Here is a 24934-nt window from a genome sequence, read left to right as displayed (position 1 = left end):
CAAAGGGCAAAAGTCCTGTCCTAATTTCTACGAACACTGAATCAGTCCAGAGGGGAGAGAACTTTCCATTAAGGTCTTAGGGGTCTAGAAAATTGATTCTAGTAGAGTTATGAGTGAAACATGGAAGTTTCAGAGTTCTCTACTTGAGGTTATAAAATACACCTTTTTAATTGACTCTACACATTTCAGTTGAACATTATCATGTCTTTTGTCATTAATACTAGATATAATCATGTCTCAAATAAAAAAAAAATAAAGGAAAGAAGTATTCAAAGCAACAAATCAGAAAGATTTTATCTGATATTGTTGGAAAAAAATATTTTGACATGGTTCAATTTCTACTTTTTGCCTTTCCCTCCGTAAAACAATATTATCTTTTTAGGCAAACATCCCATCACTTCCATTATGGGTTTTTTTCCCAGCTAGCCTTAACCACTCAAAGCTACTGGTAGTGGATTAATTTGCTAGAAAAACCTTTATCACCACTTCTCTAAGATCTGCTTTCCACCTGAGTGCATTTGCTCAGGAGCTGAACAGAAACCATAATAACACCTAATATATTGAACTCCTGATGAATTGATAATACAGAATGGAGAATGACTTGCCACAATGCCTCAGTGCTGTACTGGCTTAGTCTCAGTTATTTTTATGAATAAGGCCTTCAATTATAGCTATTATTATGTTTATTTATTTGTCTCTATATATCTGTGATTGGCCAGATTATATCTAATTTAAAACTGTCTTTGTGACATTCATTTGCCTTCTTTACACAAACTAATGAAGCTAAAGCAACTGCTGGCTCTCAGCAGAACACAACACATATTCCCATATTATCAATTTTAAGCTTTATTTAGTCCCACAATTCTGTTACCAAGGACTGAAAAGAAATAAAAGTTATGATCAAAAAAATTCTGTGAAGAAAGGCTAGCAATAAGCTAATAATCATCATTTAACAAGTAATAGGAGTCATTCTTCCAGCTGCAAAATGGGGAAAGATTATTTGCTTTTCTTGAGCTTTACTTTTTCAGTTTTACAGAATTGTATTGTTTGTTTCCTCCAGTTTATGTTGGCAGGGCAACATACACAATTTTGTTACAGTCCAAAGTACTTGTGACACTTCACATTCCCTGAAAATGGTATCTTTTGCCATCTGGCCAGATTCTTTGTCAAGACAGAAACTTTTTCTTAAATTTTGTGTTTCTTCATCAGAAATCATGATGGCTTCATTTACTTTGAATCAGCAAAGTACAGCAAGTTTCTATTGCTGACTGCTCAGCATTTCTTCAATTTATGGATTACTATTTGACCCATCTCTAGTGGGGGAAATTGTCAGAAACAAAAGGGTCAAAGTTCCCACTGGTTTCACTCAGTCTTGCACAGCTGGGTCGTGGTATGAACTTGGCTGTGTGGCAATGGCATTTGAGCAGCTGCTTGTGCTGATAGAAGTTAATTATTGCATTAAATATTGAGATGTTAGAGCTGGTGCAGATGGATTAGGGAGCTGAGAAGTGTTCTCTACTATCTGTTGCATATTAGCTTCCAAAATTGCTCCTCCTTTCATAACATCCCAAAGCACATCAGTGCTTATTAGGGAAATATATAAATGCCCAGCCAGAGAGGGGGGTAATATTAAGGATAGACCAGCCGTGATCAAACAGCAAAAACAAAGGGCTTGCTGGTGTGAGGGTATTAGTTTGAAGACATGAAAAAGAGCTCCAGATTTTTATTCCACTTTAACCTACCATTTGCACTCTCAAAGAATCATACACACCTCTTTTGTGGGAGAAATATTGTTAACAATAATGGCTAAATGCCACTGAAAATAATGGACTTATCTTCCTTCCCCCTCCTTCTTTTGTCCTGCTGCTTCCCATGTTCTAATGCTGATTCCCTCTACACAGACCCCTGAGCCAAATGGCTAATGGGTAGAAAGGTAACACAGAAAGCAAAAAAAAAAATAAGGGAATTATGTTCCTCCTGTCTGGCAGGCAGAAACAGCTCTCTGAGGCATAAGAGCTGGTGCAATAGATAGATCAGGAGCTGTGGGCTGCCAGGGCCAGTTGCCCCTTTGACTGCCAGATTAGATCAGTTGTACCCTTGAAGCGCTCCCCAAGGGTGTCCTCGGTGACATCAGTGTCACAGTGAAGGCTGGGCTGCAAATCCACACTTTGTGACCTGGCAGAGTGCACTGGCAGAGCTGGCAGATCATCTGCACTACTCCAGCCCCTGGCAGAGGGCTAAAAAGAGGAGGGGAATGGATGGAGGGGAAGAATTTTGAAATGTACGCAACACCACTTAAAGATCTGTAAAAAGATCTATTGTCACAAGGTTGAAACTTCTCTATTCTCTGTTCTTGAGTGTTGTCTTCTAGAGAGATTAGTTTGTCTTCTTGACCATATTTGTGCTAGAAATGTAACAATTTGCCCACTCCAGTTACACAGTTGGAGGTCAGATCCTGGCATCTGTCCCCATCTCAGGACCCTGCTGAGCACAGATCACAGGCAGACCCTGGGCAGACTGAGCTGCACTTTTCATATCATCCTGCTTCTCCCAGATTCTTGGGGCAATTCTCCGTGGAAACTGGGAAGGCGATTTCTGAGCCGTGTAAGCTTTTCCCTCTTCATTCAGGAGGTGATCTGCCCCATGCTGGGCCACAGGTCTTTGACCTTGTGAGGTTTGAGTGCGAGGCCTCAAGATGATATCACAATTGCTGCAGAAAGGTTTCCTTCCCTCTCACACAAATTCACATAAATTATAGCAGGCATTCAGGCAGCAAGCCCAGGGCTTTACATCACCAGCAAAGTGTTTGCAACTGCACCATACAAAGGCTTTTCACAGACAGAACCCTGGCTGTGTTATTCTCCAAGATAAGATATTTGTTTCTAGCTGCAGGAGGTGCTAACTGGCAGTAACTATTTTGTTTACCTGGTGATTGCCAAGTGAACTTTAGAGGCACAAACTTAAACTAGAAAAAAAATAGCAACTTTTGATTTAAAATATCTTCCCTTGCTCTCTAGAGAAATTAGAGGCTTTTAATTTCTGTACTTTATGAGTTGTGCAAATCAGCTAATCCATCTTCAATCACTCTAATAAAGAAAAGGCATCTTTTATGTTGGAGGCACGCAGTCTAGAGTTTTCTTCTTATTGAAAAACACTTCTATGAATCTTTACCACCAAGGGGAAAAATTATATTATCCCAAGGTTTGGGAAAATCCCATAGAAGAAGCCTGATACAGACCAGGCAAAGCAGGCATTTCCCTAATTACATATTTTAAAACTCTTCTTACTGTACAGTCCTGTGGCCTGAATTGCCATTTGCCATATGTGGCACTGACTTGAAGCTGATTATTCCTCTAGAGGGCTTCCAGGTGTACTGTTTTGTCCCTTCTTCCTTAGATCTGGGAAAATTTCCTAATAAAATGTTGTCAGAATTAGAGAGATTTATTAGAAAGTCTCAGTCTTGGTGACAAAAATTTTCTGTCAAAGAAAAAGTCCTTCAAGAGCACTGTGTGATTTCTCTGGGTGCAAAATTATCTAGAACCTGAAAAGTGCTCAGACAAAACTCTCATTTCCTCCCTTGAGCTATTTTCAGTATATGAGAAGCAGTTTATGGATTCTGTAACCTTCTGGGTATCATTCAGTCACCAAAGATTTATAAATGATCAGTGATTTTGGCAAGTGTTTGAGAACTGAGGGAGTGCCCCTCCACAGCAATAGGGAAGATTTGCTACTGGCTGCATCAGCAATTGTATCAGTTGTTGTGCTCATTTGTTTTTGGAGGACTCCCTTTTGCTCTGAGCAGGAATGTCAAGCTGCCTCCAGATGTTTGCCAACTGGACTCTACACCTCATATTGATGCTGAAATGGTGTTTTTGTTCTGTTTGCTTTGAAATCTTCAACAATCACCTAAAAAGCAAATGCAAATTCTCACTTGTTTCTTTTGTGGGTAATTTTAACTTTGATTTTTGTACTTTCAGGAAGCTGTCATTGTCAATGGTACCACTGCTTTTCAAAATTGGCTTGTGCCAGGAAGCACAGTTTACAGGGAATTTTGGATTTTCCATGTGGTAAATCCTTCAGAGGTTATTGAGGAGGGGGCTCAACCAAAACTTGAACAAAGAGGACCTTACACATACAGGTAAGAAAAGACCCTTTAATATGTGACATCATATCTACTCAGATAAAATTTATTTTTGAAATTTCAGCATCATACTTCAGCTAGACATGGCAAAAATGCCTAAATTTCAGCTACACACAGGAATCCCAAACTTTTTCTGGATTGTGTCTAACATAATGAAAACAAAAATAGAGATAGGTGACAGGATGTGAAGCTGCTTGCTCTTGAGAAAAACAATAATTCATTAGCCACAATATCACGGAGATGGTTGTGTTCCTTCCTGTTTCATTTTCACCAGTTTTATAACAGGAGAAAATGTGCCAGATGTCCCAAAACCAAGAGATTATCTTATCATCCATGCATTACTAATAACTTATTTTAATAATGTGGTTTGGTTTTGTTTTTTCACCGTTATGACTTTCTTAGTCAATAGCTTTTCTTTTTTTCAAATTTTGCTCAGAAAAGCATTCTTTTTTTTCTGAGTGGACTAGCTAGGACATAGATGCAGGAAGGTTTTATTATTTGTTTAATATTAAATGTGATGCTGACATAGAACTAGCTGAAACTCCCTGAGTTATGAAGCTCATAAGCTTATATTATATTAATTATATTATTATATTAATTATATATTATAATTAATAATTATATACACAATTATAATATATAATTAATTGTAATATATAATCATGTATTAATGATCATAGAATTAATTATATTATTATCTTAAGGTTATATTAAGCTTATATTTGCTATCACTGGCACCTGTGTTAGGAAATTGTTTTCCTATGATGATAAAATATTTCTTTTTTTGATAACTTTAGAGATGTATATTATATTCACAGGGTAGTTTTCCATTTCAGCATCTTCAGCCAAAGTGCCTTTATGCCTAAACACTTACTTATTTCTCAATGGAAAGAGATAAATTTTGTTTCACAGAGTACCTGGGAAGACAGAGGAAAGGGTTACATAGGAATGAGAAAAGAATGGTTAAGAAATACTGCAGAAGGTGAATTCCCACCAAACAGGAACATTTTACTCTGGTGCTGATGATGATGCCTTTTTTTCTCAGGGACAAATCTCAGCCAGAAGCTTAAGTCTGACTAAGTCAGAAATGATGGCTATGAAATGAAGGCTCCTCTCACTGCTGCCTTCCTAGGATATTTGGTCTACCTGAGTAACTGTGACATTGAGTCTCTCTCTCAATCTCCCTTTAAATAGTTAATAATTTATTACAGTGTAGGAAAATTCAAAAACACATTCGAAAAAAATTCTCCCAGCTTTTAGGTGGGTGCTCTACACATTAGGCCAATAATTAAAATTACATGTATGCAAACCAATTCTGAGAAGCCAAGATCCAGGTGCTCTTCAGGTGAGACCCACCTGCAGTGGCTACATCTGCACCATGGGGAAATGTTCTCTGTACCCTTTGTACCCCCCTGCACTCATGCTGGAAGATCAGATCCTGAAATATCTTAAAGATTCCTTCTGGGATGGAGCTGTGATAAGCTCTCTGGACCTACAGCACAGGCTGCTATTTGATCCCTGCTGGCTGCTGTCCCACAGAGGGGTCAGCAAGAGGGTGGGACTGGAGGAGTGGAGCTAAAGCTAGAACTGCAGCAGAAATTTGTACCTTAGAGATCTGCTGCCAGGGCATGACTGGCAGAACCTCAGTGGGACTGAAAGATTGCTTATAAACCTCTACATCATATTAAATATCATCAAAGTAACATTATGGGTTTAACCTGTTTCATCGCAAGACAAGTCTATCAGATTAAATATCTGAGTTTTTATGTCTGTGTCACCACCTTTTAATTACATGCACCACCTTCTAATTACATGCAACCAGTTTATGAAGTGTGACAAATCATAATTCATTTAAAAATTATAAACAATTATAAGGTCCATTCATGACATAAAAATATAAAGGAAATACTTGCTTTTATTTTAGTATCAAGAAAGACTATTCCATTTGCCAATAAGGAAATATTTCCAAAAGAACAATATTTGCAGAAAATTGGATTTTACATGTAATCATATGAAAAGTTTATTAGTGTTAGTCAAATGTTCAACATTCATTTTACTAAAATATTCATCAACTTTTCAAAATCCTTCAGTTAGACATACTTATGCGTTTTCTCAAAATTCAAAGATAAAGAATATTCTCTGTTTGATTTTTGTATTTCCAGGGTGAGATATTTACCCAAAGAAAATGTCACGGAAGGTGAGAATGGCACGATAACCTACATGTTGCCTAATATTGCTAGTTTTGAACCTGATTTGTCTGTTGGGACAGAAAATGACACCTTGACCGTCCTCAACCTCGCTGTTGTAGTAAGTAAAGAAAAAAGCCATAATGCCCAGATACAAATGTTGAGGGAATAGGGGAGAAGTTCATGGAATCATAGAATTGTTTGGGTTGGAAGGGACCTCAAAGACCATCTAGTTCCAGCCCTCCTGTTGTGGGCAGGGACACCACAGTGTGTTCAAAGCTCAAAAAACATCCTCCTAATCAATTTTAATATGGGAATAAATCAAGAGTTTGTGGATGGGTTCCCTTTGTGTGAGAGCATCAACATGTTCATGTACAGCACGAAGAGTGCAGGGTGGATTTGCCGTGCTCTTTCCAAAATACCCTCAGGTCTGCCTGGCAGGGGAGGCTGCATTGATTCCCACACCCACCACAAATCTTGCCACCACAAATCCCGGGCCCCAAGGTGCAATCCTGGAGCTCTCCTGTCCTACTGAGCATTAGTTGTTCAAAGAACATAGGGCTCTTCACCGAGAATGGTGCTAGAGCCTTTTTAGTCCAGGTGTTTTTGTCTTATCACAGGCTGAGAATGTTTGCCTTTGACTAATATTTACAGTTTTGTTACTTATATTCAGCCCTGGTTGTGTTGCACCAACTTTCTGGTGTTTGCATGAGTGCTCAGGATTTTTGTGAGAAGGTGTCTGCAAGGGGCAGAGTATGAAGATTGTTGGTGCAAATACAAAATAGAACCACACCAGCAGTCACAGAATCACAGAGGAGCCCACGCTGGAGGGCACTTCAGAGGATCATCTGATCACAGATCTGATCACAGCTTCTTGGAAATCATTACTTGCAGCTATGCAGAAGCCCATCTGGCCATGGTCCTGGGCAACTGGCTCTCAATGGTGCTGCTTGAGCAGGGGTTGGAGCAGAGGGTCCCCAGGGCTCCCTGAGAACTTCAGCTGTTCTGTCATCCTGTGATTAGGGCTGATCTAGTGAACTCAAGTAATCAGTCAAGAAACATTTTCTGCTTTTGTGTAACTTATGGCCAGTAATTGTTTTGTTAAGAAGTGTCAGTTTTATGTAGAAACTTAACTTCAAGGGAGTTGTAAATCTGGGAACTGGCTTTGGCAGACATTTCTTGGACTTGGTCTCTGTGATTTTAATTCGAAGCACATGCAGAATTTTATACTAAACATTGATTTTTTTGCCATTGTAGGCTGTACCTTCCGTGTACCCAAACACTTTCATGCAATCAGTAATAAACTCTTGGGTTAAAAAATCCAATGCAGCCATACTGCAGAACAGAACAGTCAACGAAATACTGTGGGGATACACGGATCCCTTCCTAGACAGCATCCCCTTCCCTGGTGTGAAGTCTTTTGTGGGAGTCTTCTACCCGGTAAGTGAAACCAGTGAGGAGGCAATGCCTTCAGTTATCATTCTGTGAATAAAACTTAAGAAAGCTGCTCTGAGGAAGAGAATGCTCTAAATTTGTTCAATATTTCTGACTGTTATTCCTTCTTCTTGCATCTGTTACAGTATAATGGGACAACTGATGGACCGTACAGTGTGTATACTGGGACAGAAGATATTACAAAAACAGCAATAATTGAAAGCTATAAAAATCAAAGGTATCATAACATTGTAGAGTAAAAAAAAAAATACATTTTCAATGTATGGCTTTAAATACTTGATTCACTAAGAGCTATAGATAAATAGAAAAAACTACAATGATTCAAATGAAACAGGATCAACCTTGGGCTTAGCAAAACCATCACTTTCTTTCAGTTTTCAGTAGTTCTGTTAGGAGCTTGGACGTAAGACAGTTATTGATTCTTTGATACAAGTATTTACTTCTGTTTTGTACTCTTAAGTAGATAGATTCCTTTTAACCTCTTCTAATGGATCCTGTAATTTATCTGAATTAATGAACATCTCTATCCTGTGCCTTTGCTAATGGGTCAGGATATCCAGGAACAGTTATAATTGGTAATACAGGTAATCAAAGTACTTACATGGCAAAATCTACTACATGCAGCATGATTCTTATTTTATCTTACAGGACTCTCTCATACTGGAAAGGCCACTGTGATATGGTAAATGGCACAGGTGAGCCTATTAAAGCTTTTTAAAATTTCAACACTTTTCTTGATATTTCAAGGGAATAATGAGATACAATATTTAAATTAACTACCCTGGGCTTTGCCAGTTCTGTATTCTGTATATTAAATGTCTCTATATATGCATACTACTACTATGGTATATGCATATTTGTGTATCTATTAAAATAGATGAATTATTTATTACTGCACATAATTTTATCTATGCATGCACACAGCCTCTACATCTAGAGTAAATGTGGAAGAGAAACAAAATTATCCAGTTCTCTTGTTTCTACTAATTATTTTCATATGACAATATAATTAAGAGTCTGTTTCTTTGCTATAGTAGTTGAAAATTATCTTGGCATTTTAATAATGGACATTCATTTACACTGTTGAAAATTTAATTAAATGCAGCAGAATGGATATCCTTATATATGAAAAGAAATTAAGGCAATAAAAGAGGAGGCTGTCAGATGAATGGCTTGTAGATCTCTAGAAAATGAAAAGGGATGAAGAAGAAAAGTAGTTTAGACTGGGATGAATAGACTACAGACACATATTTTTGAATTTTCCTTTGGAATGCACGGTTAAACAGCTGAGTTGTTTGAGATATATTTGTTCAAGGTGATATTTTTCTTTTTGGTTAGTGAAAGCATTGCTGTGAGGGCACCACAATCTGTAGAGCTGAGGCTGGCAGGTGTTTTGGTGAAGGCTTTTGCAGAAAGCTCCAGACCTTCAGTAAATGAAGGCTTTTGTGTTGGGTTGTTTTGTTTGGATTTTTTCCCCTCTATTTTCCATTCTGCATTACCTGGTGTAGATAAATTTCCTTTTAACCCAGACTGTGCAGCAAAGTATTTGAAGTATTTAAAATATATCACAAGATTCTGATTTCCCAAAACTCTATGAGCCACGAAGGATTAGTTCCTTTTTAAACCACATAATTAATTTTATAAGAAACAATATTATCTTACATTCTAGGACTTCCCCTCTTTCTTATGGGGTGTGGCATTTTATGTTTTTCTTAGTCAGGGTCAACTTTTTTGATTATTTTTCTTCTGTAACTGATGGAATAAACATATGCTATAACAAATTAAGTGCTCCAGTATAGTTAAAATGAGCTTTTACTTGTGAGCAAAGATTGCTGCACAGTTCACAAGGTCATTCAGTGTGACATTGCTGTATTTGAAGACGTAACAGGTTTTAAAATCTTGAAAGTGTGAGAATTCTACCTTATCTTGTAGGCTTTCACACGAAAGCTCAACAGGTATAGGAAAATATAAAAATAAAGATAATAAAGATAAAAATATAAAACAGTATATTTGTATGGGGCTTGACAGGACTCCATGTTTGCCAACCTTACAAGAATGCCAAGATTTAGAAAGAGAGTGTGTGCTTAGGATGATTTTGAGTGTTTAAAAAGTGCTTCTGTCAGCAGTGGGCAAGTGGCAGTGTGTAATTTAGCCTTGGTGCTCTTGCCAACTGTGATTCAAAGACATCACAGATGGTTGCAATTGTTTGGTTATGGCTGCTGCCTAAGAAACTAAACAGAAATTGCTGCAAAAACTAACAAATGTACTGGTTAAAGGTTTGTTACAACACCTTAATTGGGAAAATGGCAGAGGCTCCTCTTACATAACTGTGGGTGCTTGCAATGCAGAAATACAAATCTGGGTGTCTGCACTCTTTTAGAGCAAGTGGAGAGAAACAACACCAAAGTGCTGCTCCTCTGACTTATTTTGCATTTCTACCATGGAGTGATGTGGATTTGTGCTCTAGAAGTGGCTTCCTCCTCTCCATTAGTTCTAGAAGGGCCTCAGCTTAGAGCCCTGCTTGAGCAATCTTTGATGGAAAAGGTTTAGCACTGATTATTAAATAGACAGTGTTGAAGTCTAAATGTGTGTTTCTTATGAGCACTGAGTGTCATGATTGCATTTGACTCAAGGATCTTTAGAAAGGTTTAGGTCTATAAACATAGGTGCATAAGCCTTGAAGCAATGGCAACAGGGTTTTGGCTTCATATTAAGCAGTTTTGTTTGTTTTTTTTTTTAATATCCTCTGTTTTAAATGGGTTTGATAATATAGCTTCAAATCTGGGGGCAAAAAAAAAAAAGCTGCTATATCTTGGCTCACTTTCAAGAACAATTACATGTTATCTGTGAAGTGCCTGTCAATGTGCAATAACTTACATAAACGTTTTCCCACAAATGACTCACATTGTTTACTTTCATCACAGCTTTACAGGAAAGTAACAACTGAGTACTGAGCTAGGAATTAAACCATGTCTTCTAAGCAGAATTGCTTTCAAGCTCTTGTTTTCTTTTACCCACAGATGGAGCATCCTTCCCACCGTTTGTTAAGAAGGATCAGGTACTGCGCTTCTTCTCCTCTGACATTTGCAGGTAGGCTGCTCCCTCCCTGCAGTGTGTTCACACCAAAATGTGCCTCTGAGGGCTCACACCAAAATGTGCCTCTGAGTGCTCACACCAAAATGTGCCTCTGAGTGCTCACACCCAGGTGTGCCTCTGAGGGCTCACACCAAAATGTGCCTCTGAGGGCTCACACCAAAATGTGCCTCTGAGGGCTCACACCCTGGTGTGCCTCTGAGGGCTGACACCAAAATGTGCCTCTGAGGGCTCACACCAAAATGTGCCTCTGAGGGCTCACACCCTGGTGTGCCTCTGAGGGCTCACACCAAAATGTGCCTCTGGGGGCTCACACCAAAATGTGCCTCTGGGGGCTCACACCCAGGTGTGCCTCTGGGGGCTCACACCCAGGTGTGCCTCTGGGGGCTCACACCCAGGTGTGCCTCTGGGGGCTCTTTGTTTTCAGAGGGTGGCTGCAGTGGCTGTGCTTGGGCTCAGGTCAACCAGGCAGTGCAGCATAAACTTTTCATCTAAAACCCAACTAAAGTTGCGTTGTGCATGTGATTCAGAGCTTGATTCTACCACTCTTATTTCAAGTAGCTAATAAAATAGACTTTATTTCAGCCAGTTGCAGATGTATATTCAGGAAAATATGACATTGAGCTGTTAGATGACTTTAAAAGGCACTGAGGGCCACAGGATTCAAAGTCATGAACAACTTCTTAGGTCAGGACCCGGCCTTGTTTGGTCTGAGAAAGCAACAGGTACAGCAGGGTCCGGTTAAGTCCATCTTAGGCATGTCTGGAAGAAATCATTTATGCAGAACAGTGTGTACTGTCATTCAATAGATACTCAAAATTGTTTTCTCACAGGATATTTTTACATATTTTATTTTTATGTATTTACAAACAAGCCTGCTTATTTCATCCCGTGCTGATGACTTTTAAGCCTGCTGCTTCTGCTGGGCCATCCAGTGTCCCCAGGTTCTCCAGTGGGATCACTGAAAGAAATATTACAGATTTAAAGTGCATCACAGTATATTTACTTTGGGAAGTTCAAACCCTTTATTTATTTTGCTGACTGGAAACAGATGCTTCCTTTTTACTAGGTTTAAAGTGGGTCATTTGCTTTGCAGAGTGGTGATATTTTTTTAAGATTAATGTTTTTATATGAAGATTTTTTTGTGAAGAAATTTTATCCACAAACTGGAAAACATTTCCCAATTCATAGAAAACAGAATTCTATGCAGAGGAGAAATGATAAAATTCTTTGGATTGATTGCACTCACAGTTTGAGAGATCCCTCCAGCCATGTAATTCTCACAATTCATGAACAGTAAAGGACAATAACAACTGTCCAAAGATCCTGCAGAAGCAGAGTCAGGAAAAATTGTTCTGTCCATGTTGCAAAACTCTTCTTCTGTTTGGCTGCAATACAAAGTGTTGGTGTCCTGGTTGCATTACTGTGTAGCAACCATACCTCTGCATCAGCTGATACTGAATTAGCAAAAAGAAGCTTAAGTAGTATTCTGATTCATATGCAACAGAATAAGGTTATATGCAAGATGTTATCTGCATCATAAAGCTTAGATTACCCTAAGGTCAGCAAAAAACTGTGTCAGAGATGCTTTGTATGGATAAGCATCTCTACTGTAGTCCAGAAACTTTCGAAAACCTCAGAATGACTGCGGATGTAGCTGTGTGTAGGGAAAAGAGATCTCAATTAATTTGTTAGTTTTGTCTATATTGTTTATCACGAGTATTTGAAATTTTGTTTGTTGTTTTGTGTATTGTCATGTTCACCTCTGAGATGGTACATCCTTTAGAGAAGGTGTGGAATATTCTCCATTACAGAGAAACACCCCCACAATTTGCTGAAGAGTGTAGCAGGACCCTGGACATTGGGTGTCCCTGGAGGGGGTTCTTTCTTTTAAGAGAGAGGCAGCTGGGGAGATCCTTCAGGAGCATTGCCACAAATTTAGACTTTTAATCCAAAACGCTGAAACGCATTTCTCCTGTTTTGTGTTCAGGTCAATCTATGGAGTTTTCCACAGCGAGCAGGTTGTGAAGGGGATCACGCTGAATCGTTTCGTGGTTCCTCGCGAAGCGTTTGCAGCGCCAACTGAAGTCCCAGACAATTATTGCTTCTGCACGGATGCAGAAATATCAAAGAACTGCACCATAGCTGGAGTCCTGGACATCAGTGCCTGCAAAGCAAGTATGGTGGTGACACAGTACTGCCACACAAGCCACTGAACTGGGGACAAGACACTTGGGCTGTAGCTGGGGTGTTACTCTGATATCCAGGGTGTTTGTCTGTGAATTCTTCCACAGGTTGCTTGTAGACCCCTCACATTTCCGCAACCTCGTTGCCCAAAATGAGCACTATGATTTTTCTGTATTTTAGATAGTGCAGTGCAAAGTTGGGGTACAGTGGATTGTGTACTGAAACTGCAGGGGTGCGTGTAGAGAAAGGAAAGGAGGGGCACTGTGTAAAAGCCAGAGATAGCTCAGCACCTTGTGTCTGAGGCAATTCACACACTCCGCAGGGTGGGTAATTCCGCAGCTGCATGTATGTACACAGACAATGCTGGCTCAGTGTGGTGCTGGTAAAATAAATACAAAATGAGTCTGCATTTTGTGCACAGTGAACTGTGAGAGGTCCCTCCAGGCTAAAACAGGATCATGAAGGTGGGCAGGGACAGTGACAGTCATGTCCTCACCTCAGCATGAGAATGGGAGCACTGCCAGCTCCACAGTGTAGGCACAAGACAAGCAGCATTTGTAACTGCAGTTTATTTCACTATGCAAATTTTCCTCTTTACAGCAAAAAAATCACAAAAATTCTTGAATTTTGGAGTTTTTTTGGTTTGGGTTGGGGCTTTTGTTTCTGGGATTTTTTTGGATGGTGGGGCTAGACTACTAACATTATTATCAAGATTGTACATCTATATACATGACTATGTTTAGAAATGACATGTGAAGATGAATGCCAAAGCAAGGCTTAATGGTTCAAGAGTGCTTGTTTGTTTTTTTTTTTAATAGAAAAACCAGTATATATCTCTCTTCCTCATTTTCTTCATGCAAGTGAATCTGTATTGAACGACGTGGAAGGCCTGAGCCCAAATGCAAAGGAGCATGAGACATATCTAGACATAGAGCCTGTAAGTCCAAGTATTTAATACTCGTACCTTGGGAAACATGCAATGTTTAAATTTAAGAGTAGAAGAGTGTGCCTTTTACCAGAGGCACAAGCAGAAGATGCAATATTTTCATGCTTGTTTTTCTAAGGTCTGCTCTCAAAGTGGTATGGTTTCAGCAGGGGAAATTTAGAGCAAAACTTTACCTCACTCTGACCTTCAAAGTTTGGAAAATCTGTTTTGGTTTTTACTTTTTGGGAACATGGGATTGAACATGATAGGTTCTGCAAACTGTGAAGTATGTTGTAGCTTTTCTATGATATTCAGGTGCTTTGAGAAAATTATATTCTATGAAAAAACTTCTGTTTCTTCTACACTTGGTTTTTTTATAAAAAATCTATAACTAGGAATTTTTTTGATAATTACTACCTCAATTGAAACTAAATAAACATAGATTGGTTTATTTCCTATTACTAGAACTCTGGAGAATCTGATTCAGATAGACCTAATTTAAGTCTTTGTGACTTGAATTGTCCAGCAGATCTCCCAAACAGAATGAATTTATTTTGACTTCTTAAAAATTTACCTGAATTTCTGTTTCAGTGATTCAGATCTTTAAGTGTACTTACCAAAGTTTTCTGAATTGTATGATGAACTCAAAGGTTCCAAAATTCTATTTTGCTCTTACTGTGAACGAAAAAATAAAATTAATAATTTCTCACTAAAATTAGGCAATTAAGCTATGTAACTTCAGTGAGGAGAAATGAAGTTAAATCTTTGTTTCACCTTATTTGAAATAGAGACATCAACCAGATTTTCCTAAATATTACACAAAATTTTCAAGAATCACAGCCATTTTTGTGAAAGACAGAGTAGAAGAAAGATATGAAGAAAAGATTTGACCTTTGTATACATCTGTTTGTCCAGATGTGAAAGGTTTGTTTTCAGCCCTATGCAAGTTAAATATCCTTCATTTCGAAAAAGAAAATTTAGCTTATTTTTGGTGGAAAAAACCCCTGAATCATATCTTTATATGAAATATGCCATGACTGATTTAACTTTGTCTTCATGTTTAAATGTAAATTACAAAAGTAACTATGGTAAAGCCACAAAATTAGAACTTCTGTGAGAAATGAGAAACCCTTAGAAACATTACCATTTCATAAAAATTAATCCTTCAAAACATAAGGATAAAATAATCCCAAAGTGCTTTTTGACACAGTCCATATATAGACTTTGGCATCTAATTAAGAAATTTAAATTAATGTGTTGTTTGATGTTTTTCATTGGTTTTAGGTGACTGGTTTTACACTACGATTTGCAAAAAGGCTGCAAGTAAACCTCCTTGTGAGGCCTTCAACCAGAATTGAGTAAGTGCTACTTCTTTATTTTATTTTTAAAGAATTTTTTAATTGGGCTGATTGGTGTATGAGAGCATCAGTAGAAATGTCTTGAAGAAGCAGGAATAAAAATACTTCCCCAAAGCTTGTTCATAGTAAATCTTCCTGAGCAGGACACTGCCCAGATATTTTAAAACACATTTGATTTCCCTACAGAAGCTTACAAGGCAAAATTTTCTTAAAAATAACGTTCTTATAATACCCAAATGGGGCCATGAGGATGAACAGAAAGACAAACTTGTATTATTTTCTGTAATAAATCCAATGAGAAAGAGAATTTATGTATTCCCTGTCACTAGATGGTTTATCACAAGGGTAAATGTGACTCTAGTTGGTTTTTTTTTCTCCTCTTCAATGGCCCAAATGCACATAGATAAAAATCTTGTACATATGGTGGACCAGCATCTTGTACATATGAACACCACTCAGATCTTTATCCCTCTCTGTGTCTGACTGCCCATATACAGAAGATTAGACAGGAAATTATGGTTGCCCAATATATAAAATGGCTGCTATTAATTGTAGTTTTGGTTTGGTTTTTTTTCACTCCAAAAGTATACTTAAAAGGTACATCTGAAAGACAGAAATATAGTTAGAGAAGAAAAAAATGTTTAAGTAGAGAGTGGGCTCATGTAGGAAACTGAAAGTAACATGCTGTATTTTTTTTCTCATTTCAGTCCTTTAAAAAAAGTTAAAAAACCCTATGTGTTCCCTATTCTTTGGCTAAATGAGGTTAGTATATTTTATTTCTATTAATATTCTCTAATTTGAAACAAAAAAACAAAAAATAAATACCTATCTTTTCCAGTCTTAGTGCTCTGAAACTGTGTGATTAAACCCACACTGTGATTTGCAGTGCACCAAGAGTATATTCAGCAAGTGAGGTCTTGCATATGTACCCTTCAGTGATGTGTTTTTCTTGCACTGTTTCAGTCTGCTGTTATTGGGGATGAGAAAGCAGCAATGTTCAGATCTAAAATCTCCAGCCGGCTCCAGATGCTGAGCACGCTGCAGATGGCGCTGATGATCGGGGGCTCCGTGATCTTCCTGGCCTTCCTGGGCTCCTATTTCATATGCAGGTCAAAGAAATTAAAATAAGTAAGTAACCTTTAACAGCTCAGTCCTCAGCAGTGACTTCTCCTCAGGGTTTTAAGAGTTCAGAATCGTTACCTATTTCACTGTTGTTATTTTTGTTATTTTCACTGTTGTAGTTGTTCTGTAGGAAATCATCCAGATAATTGGCCTGATATTTTCAAATTCTCTTCCCATCCTAAATCTTTCAGGATGCTCTTAACTCAGGGGAGGTCATTGGGAACTTCATCAGAAGAGCAACATTTTTGTTTGCTGTGATTTTGTTTGTTGTGATTTCCTTAAGACTGACATTTAGTCCAAGGCTGTTAAACTGCTGAGAAGTGCCCTCCAGCACCTTTCTGAGACAGAGGGCACACAGCTGCAGATTGCTGTGTTCTCCCAGGACATCCCCCTGTCTGAGGTTCAGAGAACCCACTGTGAATGACACTTTCTATTCTTTCAGCACTAAACTGAGTGCTGGTTTCTCACTTATTTCTCTCAGTGGTGCATCCCTGTAATGTCAGTCTGAGCACCTGCTGGACATACCTAGCCCACAGAGGAAATATACTCCCATCAGGGGCAGACTGACCAAGTGGTGGATTAATGTGCTGATACCTGGGGAAGCAAACACATTATTGGAGTTATTTAAAAGAATTGCAGAGACATCAACATTATGGTGGAAAGTATGCTGTATTAAAGAGGTATTCTTAAGCTGAAGACTTGCTGAATTCTGATTTTATTTCACAACAGGTGAAAAGAACTTCAGAGGCAGTCAGTGTTTATTTGATATTTCAGCTAAGCAGCTTGTTAAAATTCAGAGACAAAAGGTATGATTCAAGGCACAGTCAACTCATGTGCTATGGAACTCAACATGTTTTTCCATTTTGAGAAGACCAGCTTACTAACCCAAATAAGCTGATGTTTCTGAAGTCCACACTTCTGACATCACCAAAGAGGCCACTGTGGAAACTACACTATCAAAAGACTTTATCTGAAACTTGTTATACATTTTAAATTGCAGTCATGCAGACTGAAGTCAAGGTGCAGTTGGATTTTAGTCCACCCTCTGCCATTTATGCAACTTGCTACTCATTTTCTTCTGGATTTGCAAGGAAACGAAAGCCGCTTGCTGATGTTCCGTCTTTGAGCACAGGCTGGGAATGACAACGACTTGGAGCTCACGCTGTGCTCTAGCTGCTCTCATTGCAATATTTCCCTCTGTTCCTTCAAGGAATGGAAGCTGCTGCCATAGTACTGCTCTCTGTCCTCTATTCAGGGATGTGAATTGCATTGAATGTGAAGTTTATTATGTAAAGTTACTAACTGTAATACATGAAGTTTATAAAAGACTTACTAAAACACGTGGTTCATGCATTTTATACGGACATGGCTCACAGACACACCACAGTCATCCATATGCTGATGGAGCTCATCAGCATTTGGCTCCACAGCTGTTTGTTAATCTGAACCACTCCCTAACTCCCATCCTGCTCCACTGCTCTTCCCATTGTCTCCTGTGAGCTTTTATTTCTGGCTCTTGTTTGAACAGCCTCTGTACTGCCCTAAGCCCACTTGGCCCGAGGCCTCCCTTGGAGAATGGTCTGATATGTCACCTGACAGGACAAGAGAAAATATTCCAAAATGCTGCAGAGACAGGAAGGACTGAGATAATGATTTTTGATCAAACATCAGAGGGTTCCACTTGCTATAGAAGCCCATAAATGAAAACAAGTAGCCCCAATTACTTATTGATAAACCATCTGCCACAAGGAAATTTGTACAACCATTTGTTTAATGAGGTGCATCAGCTTGTAGACAGGCAGCAAACACTGGCATCCCCATAAATAGTTGACTTTTTCATTTGATCTGAATGCTGTGTTTTATTTTGACAGTAAATGGGGCAAATGCAGAATGTTGCTGCGTCTCTTTCCATGGATTCAATAAATTCAGAAGAGTCTAAGTTTAGCATTTTCTAAGATTTTGTTTAGGATCTTTTATCCCCTTATTTAGGAGCTGGAAAGAAAAAGGGAAATCAAACAGGGCCAGCCTGTCACAACCTGCTGTTTGGAAACAATGCTACAATGGACTTTAAACCAGAAAGTTCCTAATAAAGTACAATGTCTTTGGCTGGATATCTTTAGTAAGGTGTTCTTATCTTTGGAAATAAAGGGAAAATCCAACTGACCATAATGCTGGTGTTTTATTGCATTGTTCTTTGTGGACAAAGTTTTGTAGCTATCAGTAGAGCTGATGAGTCACAGAAATCCCAAGACATTGTTCTTGCAGGTGAGGTCTGTGAGGAGGTACGTGGCTGCACTCTCCTTCCAGCTGTGAGCAGCTGGTGTGACCCTAGAGGGAGGGGCTGCTCTCAGCCTGTGTATTTGATTACTCATGGTGCTGGCTAGTCAATGGAAAACACCTTTTTCTTATATTCACATTATTGCTGGTGGCATACGTGATGCTCTGTTCCCATGTTAGCCTGCGGACAATTTGACACAACTGAAGCAATCCCTAGAGTCCTATGGACTGGTCAAAAAGTATGGGGACAGCTGAAGTCCTTAAGCCACATCTCCTCTGAGATAAACACAGCTCTGCTGGGGTTCAGAATCTGAAACCAACTTTCTATAATAAACATCTTTTGTGTCAGGATCTAACATGAAAGAAACAACAGAAATGCTCCTGTAGTTTTTGATATGCTAACATTTCAATCTCATTTTATTTGACTTCAAGTACATTGTCAGTAAGTTAGTCTTTGCTTTACTAGTGTTATTTAGAGCTATGTGGTGCTCCAGCAGAAGTGATCCAGCAAGTCAGGCCATGATGTTAAATGTCTCAGGGCCAAATTTTATATGGTTTGTCCATATGCATAATCTCATTGATCTCAATGCAAGTTTTGGCTTTTAAGCTGTGTCCAGCACCTAGACTGCACTTGAATTGTAATTTTTAGTTACTTCATCCAAAGCATCAGTTACAGTTATTGTAAATTCATTATACTAAGGCTAATGTTAAGTATTTACATTTGTTCAAACAGTGCAGGGTAAACTTTCATTAGAAACATTAATGAAAATACAAATAAAGCTCAAATATTTTTTTCAGATATCCTTATGTTTAATTGTAAATAAAGCCTTCTGTGTTGAATAATTAAGCTCTTGTGTCTCTTTTCTTGGTATTTTGGGGTATGTTTTCTTTTTCTAGAAAAACACTTTTGGAAATTGATAAATAACTGAGGCTATTGTGGCATTCAGATTCTCTGAACAGAGAGAGATAATTTTCTCTCTCCGTTTTTTTCCTGGAGAAGCATAGACAAAAGAAGAGAAAACAATTCTTATCTTTACTTGCTGCTCCTGTTGTTTTGCACATGTAGAATGTGTTGGGAAGATTGTTTACCTGAAGTAAGTCCTTAATGGGACTCTGGTAATGATTGTTTATATTAATTGGCCTATTGGGTCAAAGCTGCGTCCTGGCTGTGGGCAGACAGTCACGAGTTTTCTTTAGTATACAATATAGTAATAGTAATAGTAATAATAATAGTAATAGTATAGTATAGTATAGTATAGTATAGTATAGTATCTCTTTAATATAGTGTAGTATAATGTAATATAGTTTAATAAAGCAATTGTTCAGCCTTCTGAATCAATGGAGTCAGATGCCAATCATTCCCTGTGTCAGGGGCTCCCTGCATTTACTCTAGGCTATGGCTAACCTTGTTAAATCATTTTGCTCAGGCATGCTGCAGCTCCCTAGAAGGGCATGTTTCTGTGTGCTACATTAGAAATATCAGTGGCATACAGCATTCACTGTCTCTGTTGGTCAGAACCCAGTGCTAATAACAGCAGTGTTGTGCACTTGATCCCTGTGTGGGCAATTCACTGAAGAGCTGGATTCAATGATCCTTGTGGATTCCTTCCACCTCAGTACGCTTTGATTCTGTGATTTATGTTCTGGATCACGAAAAGGAGAAGACTTTGTGGAACAAGGTAAGCACCAGCATGTCTAAACTGAGGCAATTCTAAAACAAACCCAGGAATCCAAGCAGGGAGAGAGGCCTGTTTCCAAATGCCTTGAGCTGGATGTGTTGGCAGGATGCTGTTGGCACATCCAGTGCACATTACAACACCGTTTCCTGGCTCCGCTGGCCCAGCAGGTTGGGTGTCAGGCAAGACTGGCCATGCCCATTCCTCACGTTCCCCACCCACCCCAGGTCCTTAAGTGTGATAATTGCTTGTGAAAGTCGGCTCTGAACACCCAGAGCTGGTGTGCCAGCTCTTGATCTCTAACTGTAATTATGCATTCAAAGCATGTGTTAAAACCTGCTCTTCCCACCTCGCCTACCACGGTCTGTTAAGGTAATACAAACATTCTACTATACCCTGAAAAAGAAATACAATTAATGCCTTCTGTGTTCTTTTAACTGTGAAAGTAGGGGAGGGCTTGTTTTATTCACAGGTCTACACATCAGCATAATAAAACAATAAATTTAATAACTAATAAAATACACTTACAGCTTATTTTCTTCTCATTAGTCATATAAAAACAGAAACCAGAAAGACAAATGACTTGCGCATACCAAATGCAAACTGCATTTATAAATAAATGCTATTTGTTTTCCATTCTGTGTTCCCTCCTTGCCTATCAGTTGGCCTTGATGCTCAGTGGTTTCACCCCCTCCCAGCAGTACCTGAAGCAGGAAGGGATTTGCAGCCCACCTGGACAACACCAGGCTGAGACCCTTTTTTACTTCTATTTTCTAAGAAGAGGAAACAAATGCTTTGCAGCAGGCGCCACCCAAAGGACATCCAGATTTTCACAAGTTCTCTTGTTTCGCCTCAGCACAGGCAGTGAAAAATTCTGCTGGCCATAATGAAGTTTTGCTACCCCTGTGAGTTAACATCACCAGATACAATTACAACACTTTTAAAGCAGTAAAACAAAAAGTCCATCATAAGTGTCTGCTAGATGAAAGATTGTTGAATGCAGCTCTAAGACAGATTTCGCAGAATCACAGAATCACAGAATTTTCAAGACTGGAAGAGACCTATAAGATCATCTAGTCCAGCCGATGTTCTAACTGTTCAGCTAGATCATGGCAGCAAGTGCCACATCCAGTCTTTTTTTAAATTCTTCAAGGGATGATGCCTCTACCACCTCACTGGGTAAATGATTCCAGTTTCTGACCACTCTTTCTGTGAAGTATTTCCTTCTTACTTCTAACTTACATCTAGCTTGACGCAACTTGAGACTGTGTCCTCTTGTTCTATCCGTTGTCGCCCGGAGAAAGAGGCCGACCCCCAGCTCACTACAGCCACCCTTCAGGAAGTTGTAGAGAGTGATGAGGTCACCCCTGAGTCTCCTTTTCTCCAGGCTGAACAACCCCAGCTCCCTCAGTCGCTCTTCATATGGCTTGTGTTCCAAGCCCCTTATTAGTCTCGTTGCCCTCCTCTGGACACGCTCAAGTAACTCAACGTCCCTCTTAAAGTGAGGGGCCCAGAACTGGATACAGTACTCCAAGTGAGGCCTCACCAGTGCCGAGTACAGGGGAAGAATGACCTCTCTGTTCCTGCTGGCCATACCATTTCTGATACTGGCCAGGATGGCATTGGCCCTCTTGGCTACCTGGGCACATTGCTGGCTCATATTCAATCGACTGTCAACCAGCACCCCCAGGTCCCTTTCCACCTGGGCACTATCCAGCCACTCCATCCCCAGCTTGTATCGGTACAGGGGATTATTATGGCCGAAGTGCAATACTCGGCACTTGGACTTATTGAAGTTCATCCCATTTGATTCTGTCCATTTGTCCAGCCGTTCCAAGTCTCTCTGGAGAGCCCTACACCCCTCTAGTTGATCTAAACTCATACCCAATTTGGTATCATCAGCGAAACTACTAATAAAAGACTCTAAGCCCTCATCCATATCGTCAATAAAAATATTGAACAAAACTGGTCCCAACACAGAACCCTGAGGGACACCACTTGTGATTTGATCGCTTTTAATATTCTGTAGTGTTTTACTAAGACCAGGGTTTCCTTTAAGTTATACAAACTGGCATTTTTACAAAATACATCGTTGATATAAGTAAACCCACCCAAAGTTTCCAGGGCTCTACTTCTTGCTCAGCATCCTTTGTGTAGCACCAAGGATGTGTGGATGAATCAGGAATTACACAGAGCTCTGAGTAATTTCATGCGACTTAGATTTGCAATTTTAACTTTACCAGATCTGTGTGTAGGATTGGGAAAGTCACATTTTTGCCCTTACTTTGCCCTCATAATTTTTCTGAAAGCTGAAAAGTCCCCATGTGAATGCTTCTGAAGTTAAATGTCTTGATTGATACTTTCATGATAGGAGCTAAACCCAGCAGCAGAAGGTAAAAGCCTGCTGGAGTGCCTGCTAGAGGTGCAGGTACTCTTGGGTACAGACATTTCCTGTGTTTTTGCTAGAAACATGGAAGCATTTCCTTTTCCATGCATTAACTCCACAGGTGTAACTGTCTTTATGCTGCTCAAACACTGGGTCTGTTTTGTGAAATCATAAGTTATCACTACAATGAAAGCACCCCCTCCACAAACACAGACTGTGTTGCAGTGGGAGCTGCATTTTATTCTGCAGCCTTGACAAGCTCAGCCTGGTTGTCTTCAGCAGGAGAAAATGAAGAACACTATTGACATTCACAGAGTCACTCTGACAGAAAACAAGGAGAAAAAGGTTACCAGAAGCCACTAATTATTTCCATCTTTCCTATGAGTAGTGGGAATGCATTAAGAAAGCACTTCTGGCAAAGCATAGACTTTAATTCTATGACAAGTCAGTGCAGTTAAGAGTTTAATTCAGGAAATCTATTCCAGTAGACATCAAATCTTCCAGGCAGCAGACAAAGACTTCCCTGGCATCCAGGAGCATCACCTGCTTTGCTGAATGGATGTACATGCATGTCACCTTGGTACAGATGACCTGAACAAGTCTAGCAGACTTACACCAATTACACAATTTTTCTAGCAGTAAGAATAAGTTAATGGCCAGAGATATCAGCCAGAATGTGTAATATGTGCATTCCAAAAGCTTCTATTTTAATGTGAATCTATTTGGATTACACTAACTGATGAAAACTATTCTAGGGTTGAGGTTATTCCTTCACATGAAGCTAAAGTCCTAGAGGAAGATGATTTTTAATCCACAAAGATGAAGGGGATTTTAGCTCTGTTTGGACACTGATTGAGAATAGAGGATTCTTTCTCCTAGTTTTAATTCTTACTGGGTTAGAATCAGAACTAGCCAAAAACCTAGACCCAGAAACTCTCTATCTCCCTTTCTATCCTGGTGCAGAACCTCAACACAAATGCTAAATGCATCTTCTCCTCAAGGAAGGAGAAAGGTGGATCAGTTTTTGGAGTTTAGATGATTTTGGAACACCAGATTTTATGAAACCAGATGAAAACCCAGATTTTACCCTGTGTTTCACCTGAATTCCTTTTTGGAGCCAAGCACTCCCTAGGCATTGGAGAACCAACTATCAAAATATTTAAGTATTTCTGTTACAGGCTGCTTTCACCCCAAAGGGGGTGTTCTGTCTGGAATTCCTGAGTGAAGAGGCTGGTGGTCCCTGAAATTTTACACAAAAATAAAGAAAGGCAAATATACACAGGTGGTTTAGCGTGGCAATGCCTCATGCTACTGTGAAAACTTTGAAGAGTGTATTAAACTCATCTGGTAAGAGAGTCCTGCAAGTCTTACTTCACAGCTTCAGGAACATGAATGGTCAGCAGCCCTAGCTATGGTGGTAGAGGCTAAATCACACCACATGAAACCTTCCAGATAGAAATGAAAGCCATTATTCCATAATGTCTAATATCTCATTATTCACTAAAAGCTTGTGGAGGAATTGAGTGTAAGAAAGTGCAGAAGGTAATCTCACACCTGAGGAGTTGCAGCTGTGCTGATCACCAAAGATCAGGAACAGGCCTGCCCTTAACAGGCCACAGCTGTGTCCAGTAAGAAGAAGAGTGCTACAAAAGAGTGGCTTAGCTGGGTGAGGAGAGAGTTGGGGTTTGTTGGCTGTGCTGTGGAGAAGGAGGAGTCAGTGCTGTGAGGAACTGCCCATGAGAAATCACTGAGAAGGTATGGGACCTTTTGCTATAAGATGACCACAAAAGTTGAAATTTGAATCTTATTAGCATTCTCCCAAAGGATTGAGAAACAATAAGTCAAACAGACATCTGAATTTAAACCATTTATGAGTGGTTCTACCTTGAATTAGTACATTTGACTTTGTGTTTCAATCTCTCTAATGCAGCACACAGAGGAGACCATTTAGGCACCTACCTCTGATCAATCAGATCTGACTGAGACCTGTTACATAGTTTTATGAGGGCTTACATTTTTGACAAGGGGTTAAAGTCACCTATTTGGTTGTTAACCCTAGAAGACCAGAAGTTCTCAGTATTGCACAAAGGATGATGTAATTTGTTCACAGGCAACATGTATTTATTTT

At 39.3% G+C, this 24934-nt stretch overlaps 1 protein-coding gene across 7 annotated transcripts in view; it reads left to right on the top strand.

The window, feature by feature from the left end:
- Positions 1–19587, top strand: part of CD36 (CD36 molecule) — a 35228-nt gene extending 15641 nt beyond the window's left edge. For all 7 annotated transcript variants that reach the window (XM_059473345.1, XM_059473349.1, XM_059473348.1 and 4 more), the window contains exons 3-14: positions 3978–4138; positions 6304–6448; positions 7585–7767; positions 7908–7999; positions 8431–8477; positions 10803–10872; positions 12866–13053; positions 13881–13999; positions 15272–15345; positions 16053–16107; positions 16309–16473; positions 17197–19587. In XM_059473345.1, the coding sequence (XP_059329328.1) occupies positions 3978–4138; positions 6304–6448; positions 7585–7767; positions 7908–7999; positions 8431–8477; positions 10803–10872; positions 12866–13053; positions 13881–13999; positions 15272–15345; positions 16053–16107; positions 16309–16473 (1299 nt within the window). In that variant the 3' untranslated portion in view covers positions 17197–19587. The remainder of the gene's footprint in view (positions 1–3977; positions 4139–6303; positions 6449–7584; positions 7768–7907; positions 8000–8430; positions 8478–10802; positions 10873–12865; positions 13054–13880; positions 14000–15271; positions 15346–16052; positions 16108–16308; positions 16474–17196) is intronic.
- The last annotated feature ends 5347 nt before the right edge of the window (positions 19588–24934 follow it).

The sequence above is a fragment of the Ammospiza nelsoni genome, chromosome 5 (genome assembly GCF_027579445.1).
Source record: "Ammospiza nelsoni isolate bAmmNel1 chromosome 5, bAmmNel1.pri, whole genome shotgun sequence".
In the NCBI taxonomy this organism is placed as follows: domain Eukaryota; kingdom Metazoa; phylum Chordata; class Aves; order Passeriformes; family Passerellidae; genus Ammospiza; species Ammospiza nelsoni.
The sequence above is the reverse complement of the archived record's forward strand: the minus strand, read 5'-3'. Positions and strand labels throughout refer to the sequence as shown.